We start from the raw sequence: 10,216 nt of genomic DNA, 5'->3' as shown, positions 1-10,216 counted from the left end.
TCATAGAGACATGTCAAAAGTTTTAATCAGTGGAGGTTAGAGTGCTCCTTCCTCAAGGATTGCTAAAAAGAACAGGAAAAAATGCATGCACTTTCTATTCCAGCTCTGTTAAGATGGACTCCCAATAGCAAGTCTATGGGCCCTTCTCTTGTCACTAACAAAGAGAATGAAAAAGCACCATTTAGGTTACTCGTTCCAGTGATTTATGGAGGTCTAAACATCCAGACTCCACCAATCACCACTTTTGACTTCTGGCTCAAAAATATTTTGGAAAGTTACAGGTACACTTTATTAATTGTGGGCGGAGTGCTCTTCAGTAAATGTAGTAACTGTAAGTGGTATCACTGTTTACCTGTAGGTGGCCCGACATGTGTTAACTAGAGATGAGCGATCCAGTGAACCCAGTCTTGCTCAGAACTTTGGGGTGACAGTGGCTCACAGACCTTTTGAACGTTGCTTGGCTTGCGCAAGCCTGGCAACGATGGTAATAATAGCAGAAGAGATGATAAACAAATGGCTTTCTTCACTATTTTTAAACACTGTCGCAAATCTTGTTGCAACTTCCAAAAGGGAGAGATTTTAATTTTTTTTTTAACTTTTCAATATTTTCAAAAGCTATGACGTCCTTACTATATACAAATTCTTCACTATTTTGAGACAAAGTCATCAATCCTGCCAACAGGCCTGCTGACATCATCATCATCCAACTCCTCCTCATGATCCTCACCACTGCTCTCAGTATGAACTTCTAATGTTGGATCAAGGGCTCTGTGCTCCCTCTCAGCATGTCCACCATGATGCCTTAAAATCTCATCACCAAGCTTACCATCACTAGTCTGACTAGTCTAGGACAGACATTTTCAATGCGCCATGTAGCTGTAGAAGATGAGGAATGCGCTGATACCTGGCTTAACGTCATATGGTCAGATTCTTCCTTCTCCTCCTGAGAAGACCCTGAGCAAGTCAACCAGTCCACAAGGACTTTATTATCTTCTGAAATCACACAACCCCTGGAAGACAGTGACAACTTTTGCTTGCTTATGCTGCTGCTACTACTCCCACCAGGCACCTGGCTACTGCTGCTCACTGTACTTGTGCTGATACTGCCACCAACATTCTTACTTGCAGAGGACATGGCAGGGGTGCTTTATTTTCTACCCTGTCTAGCAACCCCTTTACTAGACATGTATTTTTTTTATTGAAAAAGATTTGGAGGTAATTTTTATGTTTTTGGGGTGATTTACCACTTATCTACTAGTCAATTTTCACTCTCAACTCAATGCATATTTATGTTAAACTCAGCTACAAATGCCATGTTTTTTTCACTAAACTCAGAAAATACATGTAACTTGTCCTTTGATGGCTGTGCAGTGTTTACTTTAAAAGCTTTTAAATTCATAGTTATGTTGAACCCAGAGTAGAATACTGTATGTTTGTTCAACCCAGAAAATACATGCAACTTTGCCTAAAATACATTTTTCACATTTACAGCGGTTTGAGCTTGTGTCACCCCAGTTAAGTCACTAGTTGTGAGAGTGGCAATAAACCCCAAGTGTCTTCTACAGTCACTACAAAATTGTCAACAGTGAGCGGCTGCACTGATGATATATATTGTCTATATACCCCGGGGCACCTGTGACAATGTCCTGGCTGGCCTATGATATTATGTGTGCAGTGCAGTAAAAAAAAGACACCAAGGGTGTTGTAGCATAATGGGTAACTTTTACTGAACTTCTTCCACACAGTGAAGACACAGATCTTAAACAGTTCCAACAAAAAGGTAAATAGTGGCAGAAGGTAGATGATACTGAAGGAGTTAACTGATGTAAAGTGTAGATGTTGACTTGAGCAGTTCCTGAAATGATAAAAAAAACTTTTGATAAACTCTGTAGATTGGCTTTCAACATAACACATTCTCCTGGCTCGACAAGAGGTCAACAAAAGAACACATTTCTAAGGGGCCCTGGAAATCGTTATCCCCTAAGTCTCTCGTAGAAAGTTCAGAAGAAGTAAGAGGTAAGTCGACCTTCAGGTCAGGGTAAAGACTTGACACAAAATATTTGTACTTCTCTATGTAGAAGCCTATAGTGGTACACACAATCGTGGTAAGCTTTAGCAATTATTTTCTAACTCCAGCTCAGAAAACAGCACCAGCAGCAACTCTCCCCAAAAGACCACATGGTCTAAAGAACAGGCGGTCTAGAGTCCACTAGATTCTTCGGGTAAACAGGTGGGGCTAATATAATTAGCTTCTTATATAAGTCTTGAGTTCATAGGCTACAATGACTTCAGATTTATTGTGGCCTAAGACTTATATAGGGAGCTAACCAAGGCTCAAGTCCTGCAGGGATGCATGGGAACAAAGTTCCTGCACTTTTTCCACAGGAGGAACACCGTTCCCCTTAGTAGGAGTTCTGGAGGACAAGCCCTTGAGTGGAAGAGTTCCCACACTTTTTTTCCCCAGGACTTGACCCCTGGAGCTAACAATGTGAACCCCACCTATTTACCAGAAGATTCTAGTGGATTCTAGAGAATACCAGATTAAGTGGAAGATTAACTACAGTAATGCTGTTCACTGGAGGAGGTAGTAGAGAGCAGAAAGTGAATGTAAATTAATGGGTTTAACGCCTTATTACCATCTACCGTTACTTGGCAATAGAGAAAAAGCGCAATGAAATAATTTAACAGTGCATTTTACATACAGTACAACGAAGTGAAGTCATACTTTATGAAACCACAAAATACTAGTATTGGGACACTCCATGATGAGAACTATGCCCAGTGATAGAGGAAATGCACCACCGCTTACCTCCAGTCAGCCACGCACACTGAGCAGCAAGGGATATAGCAGTATGAAGTCTCCAGAGCTTCTCCATGGGCTTTTCTACCCTATAAATCAGTGTGCAGCCTGGGACATAGCTGATGAAAAGGAAAGTTAAGATATGTTAGTTTTCTATCAGGATTTAAATTTAGCAGGTAAAATGTGACACATTTTTATTAAAGTCTCTTGGAATTTGTTTTATAAGGCTGCTTTTACAAGGCCAACATTTTTAAGCTAAAACACAAAGTGGATTCAAAACGTGGAAGATGTGCAGATCTTTCCATTATCCTATTTTTCTGGTCATATTCTATTCCTGGTTTTGGCTTAGAAATACTGAAGCAAGATAAATAGATACACTAGAAAAGCTTTGAAGATAGAAGATATAAACCAGCCTGTCTTCTTGAGCATTAGGCCTAGAATTATCAGTCAGCCTAGCAACCAATCACATTTTAGCTTTTGTATCTTAAGGCACTAACCAATCAAAATCCCCAAGGATTTCAGGGCAAATCATATAAGCAACAGCTTTAGGGGTGACCCCCAAAGGGGTTAGCCCTAAACTAGAAATCCGCCCCCCTAAAATATATAATGCTTTATTGATTTCTATTAAAATATTGGACAATGAGTGTGACTGATACATTAGAAACACAGTCTGTGCTCAGATAAAAGTGTCAGTGCGTCCACAGGTGAGTTAGATCACTTAGAGTACATAGTAGCTTGTAGCTAAGGACGCAAATTGACAGGTACTGTCTGGCATTCACGTCTGCTTGTTAAAATCCCTCACTAGCCATCCGCACCCCGACGTTTCATCAGTCCACGCTGACTTTATCAAGAGAGTCAGGCTAATGGCCGCGAGATCGAGACTCTACCCTTACATTTACTCCGTTTGCGACGTGTCTACGAGTGCATCAACTTGCGCATCAGATCTAGACAATACTGACACTGATTGTCCAGGCTGTCATGTATTGACCAACCCCTACGATGTTGTTGTTCCGTACATATATCATCTGCGCCATGCATGCGCGAAAACTTGTGTATTGCTGCGCTGACATGAATCTTCTGCGTATGCTCCGCGCTATTTCGCACATGGCCGGCAACTTCTATTCTTGTCTGCTTATATTAGTCTTCTGAGCTTACGGTATTCCACATTTCTTGTTTACTGGCGGCGCATGCACTTGTGACATATCTGCCCACTTCAAGTATATGTAGTGTAGGAATAGGAAAATATATAGAAGTTACATTTTATAAGGGTATGTCATTTAATATATGAGAAGAGCCATTTAATGAACTGGGCTGTTATGTTTTTGTCCTATTACAGTTCATTAAGTACAGATGACCTGAACTTGGAGATGTATAGCTGTAATTGGGATGGGATAGTATTTGAAATGTGTATTAAATATGCAACATATTGAGGCTCAAACTCAATCTCTTTATATGAGATGTTGGGACTATGATCATAATATCCTACAACATTGATAGGTATGGCCGAATGAAGCACTAGACAGTGCGAAACAGAGCTTGTCGCCTACCTGTATCCCCCCCCCCCCCCAGTGTTCTGTCCCTCTCCCCAAAATGCATTTGTGAGTATCTTGAATAAAGATGTTTTTCTTTGAAGACGAAGAAATGGTGAGTGGACGGTTTTTCTTTATATCCTCTGTCTGAGAATGTACATGTATACTTCTGCAACCTGAGCACCACCATACATCACGAACAGCAGCAGGAGCACAGCATTGAGCCCACTGTCCCCATTCCCACAGTTGCCAAACACACTTCTCTTTTCTTATCTAATATATTATAGACTCTTTTGTCTGTAGGGTTAGTGAATTCTTAAATCTTGGGTAGAACTCGGCAGGTGGAACAATGTCCACAAGGATATGATCCTGGTGGGGGGTTGGGTAGCCAAGTTGAATTCGTAGATGGTCTCTCTTCCAAATGGCTATGAACCAGAATTTCTCATAGGTTCGGCCCCCTTCTGTACGTAATATTGGGGTTGGTCAATATATGACAGCCTGGACATGCAGTGTCAGGATTGGCTAGATCTGATGCGCAAGTTGATGCGCTCACAGACACGAAACAGAGTAAATATAAGGGTGGAGTCTCGATCCCGTGGTCATTAACCTAGCTCCTTTGATAAAGTCAGCATGGTCTGATGAAACGTCGGGGAGCGGATGGCTAGTGAGTGATTTTAACAAGCAGCCGTGAATGCCAGACAATACCTCTCAATATGCGTCCTTAGCTACAAGCTACTATATACTCTAAGTGATCTATCGCACCTGCGGACGCACTGACATTTCTATCTGAGCACAGGCTGTGTTTCTAAAGTTTCAGTCACACTCATTGTCCAATATTTTAATAGAAATCAATAAAGCATTATATAGGGGGGCGGATTTCTAGTTTAGGGCTAACCTCTTTGGAGAGTCCCCCCTAAAGCTGTTGCTTATATTTCGTATCTTAAGGAGCTCTGGTAAAATTAAAGCTGAGCTGTGATTGGTTGTTATGGGCAAAACCAGAGAGTGCTGGTTTTATGCAGATTAATAAATTAGGACCTTTGCATTAGATGAAATCTACAGCACTTTGCCTTTTCAGCAGTGTATGAATAAAGACATACTAGAGATGTTGCCTCTTTCATTAAATTGAAGAAAATAGGCTAACATACTGTTCAGGTTTATTGGTAAGGATGTAGGATGACCCTTTCACTTTCTTTACATTTTGTCATGTTAAGGCCTTGTGCTAAAATTTAAAAAAATAAAAATTCAAAAACTAAAGTTTTCCCATCATTTTGCACTAAATACCATAATGACAAAATGAAAACAGAATGTAAAAAATATTTGCTTATTTATTGAAGAGAAAAAAATAAAATATTGCATTGACATAAATATTCAGACCCTTAATGGAGTTATCCAGGGACAGAAAACAGAGCCAATTCCTTCAAAAATGCTCCCCGTCTGTCTCCATGTTGGGTGTGGTTCTGTAGCTCAGGTCCATTGAAGTGAATGGAGAAAAGTTGTAATACCACACCCAACCTAGAGACAGACCTGGAGCTGTTTTTGAAAAAAATAAATAAAAAATAAAAAACTCTATTTTTCTATTCCTGGATAACCCCTTTAACTCAAGACTTAGTTGAAGCCCTTTGGCTGTGATTCCAGCCTCCGGTCTTCTTGGGGATGAGGCCACAAGGTTTGCACTCATGGATTTGTGGATTTTCTGTCATTCTTCTCTGGCGATCCTCTGAAACTCTGTCAGGTTGAATGAAAACCCTAGTTGGACAGACATTTCAGGTCTCTCCAGAGATGGTTGATTGAGTTGAAATCAAGTCTTTGGCTGGGTCATTCAAGGACATTGACAGAGTTGTCCCTAAGCCACTCCTTTGTTATCTTGTCTGTGTGCTTAGGATGAGTTTCCCACAACTGTTTCCAGTCTTTCTTTCTTAGCTGCTGAAAAAACTTCTTCCAGCTTCCACCACCATGCTGCACTGAAGTGATGATCAGTGCCTGGTTTCCTCCAGAATGCTTTCTATGATGCCTAGAATTGAGGCCAAAAATTTCATTCATGGTATAATTGGAACACAGAATTTAGTTTATCACACTTTACAAGTAATGTAGGTGTTTTTTATTTTATTTGTTTTGTTGCAAACTCCAGACGGGCTTTTATGTGTCTTTCACTAAGAAGAGGCTTCTTTCTAGCCATAAAGACCAAATTGGCTGAGTGATGCAGCAATGATTGTCTTTATTGACGTTTCACCCATCTGCACATAGGATCTTTGAAGCTCATCAAGAGTGACGGTTGGGTTCTTGGTCTACAGATTACTTGGTTTGGTTAGACAACCAGCTTTAGCCTGGTTGTTCAAAGCTTCTTCCAATTAAGAATTATAGAGGCCATTGTGCTCTTGGGAACTTTCAGCACAGCAGAACTTTCATATAGACAGTTCTGTTTTTATGTTTTATGAGGTATTGAGGACAGATTGATGCGGGGGGGGGGGGGAAACTTGATTATTTTTTTTTTTTTTTTGTGAGGGGGAGGCCTCAATATACCAAAATTTGAAAAACATGAAAGCGTCTGAAGACTTTCCAAATTGCAATGCATTTGTTGTGTTGCACTAAACAGATGTTCTGCTCTTTTTATTTGTTAGCTAGTGAGGTTTGTGGTGCTCTGTGGGGTTGTCAAAGACACATATTGTTAGCTGTACGAATTATTAAGAATTATCTACCTCTTCTTTCTGGAGGGGAAGCTAGGCTCAAGGGAAGCCTGGCATGAGCTAGTAGAAATATGATGTACTGTGCTAGCACACTGAATGCTAGGGTTAGTATGAGCATATGCAAATAGGAAGCCTGGCATCTCTTTAGCTAAGTGGATTAAGACATGTGAGATGCTGGACCTGACTGCTGTGGGTCTGTGCAACTAACAGTGGAGGTACCAAATTGTGTAGGAAAAGGTCACTGCTTAGAAAGAGGATGCCTTAGTTTATTATAGGCTCTCACTGACAATGTGGTGCCAAGGTGTACTGGCAGTCTTTGCAGTTAACTCCAGGAAGCCTACTGGGATGTTGGATAGCTGGCCTGGTCTGGATGCCATTGGTGGGTGAGAAGTGCAGTACAAACCAAGGGAAGACTAGAGTTGTGTGCCTTCTGGGCAGTGATATACTAATGTGGTTGGCTGACACTCCGAAAGATGTAAGAATGACCTGTGAATTGAACCTAAAGCAGAGTCCTGGAAAATTGGCTCCACAGGGAATAGTTGACAATCTAAAATTAGGAAGTATTAGGGGGGTGTAGTCCTGTGTGAAGGAGGGTATGATACACATGCAAAAAGAAAAGGATCCTGGATCAGGATTATTGGGTCAAATACTATCAAAATCTCTTTTCTGTTGATAACATTTAAAAGACTGCATCACTTTGTGTGCAAATAACTTCTAAAATTCTATTCCTGCTTTGAGAACGCAAACCGCTAAGATTGTTGTTCCCCATAAAGGGGTACTCAGCACCTAGACATCTTATCCCCAACCAAAGGATAGGGTGTAATATGTCTGATTGCGGGGATCCCGCCACTGCGGACCCCCGCGATCTCCCTGCTGCAGAGCGTCAGGTGCAGCGTAGGAGGCTCGTGATATCACGGTCACGCCCGCTCGTGACATCATGGCCATGCCCCCTCAATGCAAGTCTATGGGAGGGGGCGTGGCAGATGTCATGCACCCTACCATAGACTTGCATTGAAGTGGTGAGTCTGTGACGTCACGAGCGGGACGTGACCGTGATGCCCGGCATCGCCAGAAATCTGGCAAGGAGCGAAGTTCGCTCCATGCACCGGATCTCTGGGATGCCGCAGCCGAGATCATGGGGGTCCCCTGCGGCAGGACCCCCCGCGATCAGACATCTCATCCCCCATCCCCTATCCTTTGGATAGGGGATAAGATGTCTGGGGGGGGGGTTCCTCTTTAAAGTTGCAGAAAGGTTTAGTAATTATGGTCATCTGAAATTAAATGGTCTGCACAAGAGAGTCTAAAATCATGATGAACTGAATGGACTATTGTTTTCTGCTTCCTGCAAGAAATCATGCTATCCACCTCCATAACTTTGGTGTGTAAGTGTGTGTGTATGTGAGAGACGATGTGTGTGTGAGAGATGGTGTGTGTGTGTGTGTACATTCGTGTGTTTTGATACTGCAGAATTTTATTGTCCACAGTTCTTTGAGTCCTGAAAGGAAATAGGTTTCTACTAATCTCGAAAACATGCAGTGCTTTATTTGGAATGAGGATTTATATTTGTACAACCATAAAACTGTAGTCTGAACATCAGTCACACATCTTCTACATAGTCATTTGCCCTCTAAATTGTCATGTTGGAAAAACAAATAAAAGCTGACTAATTTAAGAAACACATACCACTAAAACAACTTTTAAAACGATGTAATTAAAAGTGAAAGTTCTAGGGAAATGCTCCAGGATCCTTCATGAAAAAGCTGTCCATTCCCAAGAATATGTATCAATTCTACACAATTTAGGATCAAACCAGAGGATGCATCTCCATATTTATAAAAATATATTAACGGGTAATTCATGCCACTACTGGCAATTAGTGGTTGACTGGTTGTCTTTGGCACAACAATATCATTGTCCAAAGTGTTCTCCTCTGGTTAAGGCTACTTCTAAAAGCCTGTTTATTTTTTAGCACTATAAACAAAAGAAAATAGGACACTTTCTATGGGCTGGTTCTTCCAAGGATCTTACAGATTTCGTCTCCATTCTACAGTTCACTTCCTGAGAAAAAAAAAAATAACAGATAAATTCTCTATTACTCTTGTATTATCTGTAAGTTGGCAATTAGGGATGAGCGAATTGAATCTGACGAATCCGAATTCCTTACGAATTTCAGGAAAAATTCGCTTCACAACGAATCCATATTTCGCACGAATTGCTTCATTAAACTCCATTTAGTGCGGTCCAGGCTCAAGGGCATCTAACATGGTGGCTCCACATGTCAGGACATGGGGCAAAGAGCGCTGGGAAGGGGGGGACATGGGTAGGCGGGATGACGCTGAATTACATGCAGCCTATCAGCAACCAGCCACCCCTGTGATAATTGGCAGACATCTTGTGGAAAGTCACTTCAGCATTCTATTGCAGAGAGTGAGGGACAGAGAGCAGTGTGTGTTGCACAGAAAAGCATTTTTACAGCAGCGATTCACCTCAAGCCCAAATACAGCCTAGAAGCACTGATAGTGAATGGAGAGCGATTGATAGAGAAAGTGAAATGTTGGGTGTACTACAAAGCGCCTGTGTGCTGCAGCACTGGTGTGTACAACAACTGAAAAGCTAATAGTAGCCAGCCAGTTAAGGGGGGACCAGAGCACTAAAAGCCAAAATCACCTGCTATTTGTGCCTAATACAGGTTGCATAGCGGAGTGTATAGTCCTCTATTAAGTGCAATCTGTGCGTACATAGGTGGTGTACCATTTTGTTCCTTAAGGGCCTAGTTACTGTGAAAGGCCAGCCAAAAGTACACACCTGCTGCTGTTCTAGACAAATACTATTTTAAGCATAGTGAAGCGTATTGTCCTCCCCTCCTATACGCACTAAGTATGTCAGGCAGAGAAGTGCCATGACGTGCACAGAGGAGTGGCAGAGGCCTAATTTCATCAGGCGCAGGCAGAAGTTGCAGCAGACTATGGGCGAGTGGGAGCAGGAGTAGCAGCGAGAGGCCGTGTCTCGACCAGCAACCCATCTGCTGTCATAGATTGGTTAACACGGTCATCCACTTCATCACAAGTTTACATCTGACACCCCCAGTCAACAGTCAGTGGGTTCCTCAGACACAACCCTCAGTTGGCATGGCTTGGGAGCAGTCCCTGTCCTCCCATTGCCTCTGTCCTATGCTGTTCCTTCCCCACAGAAGTATCGTATGC

At 41.9% G+C, this 10,216-nt stretch overlaps 1 protein-coding gene across 1 annotated transcript in view; it reads right to left on the bottom strand.

Moving 5' to 3' along the window:
- Positions 1 to 647: 647 nt before the first annotated feature.
- Positions 648 to 10,216, bottom strand: part of LOC130274526 (uncharacterized) — a 172,857-nt gene continuing 163,288 nt past the window's right edge. The window contains exons 2-4 of the mRNA XM_056522963.1: positions 2,810 to 2,919; positions 1,695 to 1,855; positions 648 to 845 (exon numbers count right to left, since the gene is read on the bottom strand). Coding sequence (XP_056378938.1) covers positions 648 to 845; positions 1,695 to 1,855; positions 2,810 to 2,919 — 469 coding nt within the window. The remainder of the gene's footprint in view (positions 846 to 1,694; positions 1,856 to 2,809; positions 2,920 to 10,216) is intronic.

Source organism: Hyla sarda, chromosome 5 (assembly GCF_029499605.1).
Source record: "Hyla sarda isolate aHylSar1 chromosome 5, aHylSar1.hap1, whole genome shotgun sequence".
Taxonomy (NCBI): Eukaryota; Metazoa; Chordata; class Amphibia; order Anura; family Hylidae; genus Hyla; species Hyla sarda.
Note: the sequence above shows the minus strand (reverse complement) of the source record. Positions and strands in the feature narration are given on the sequence as shown.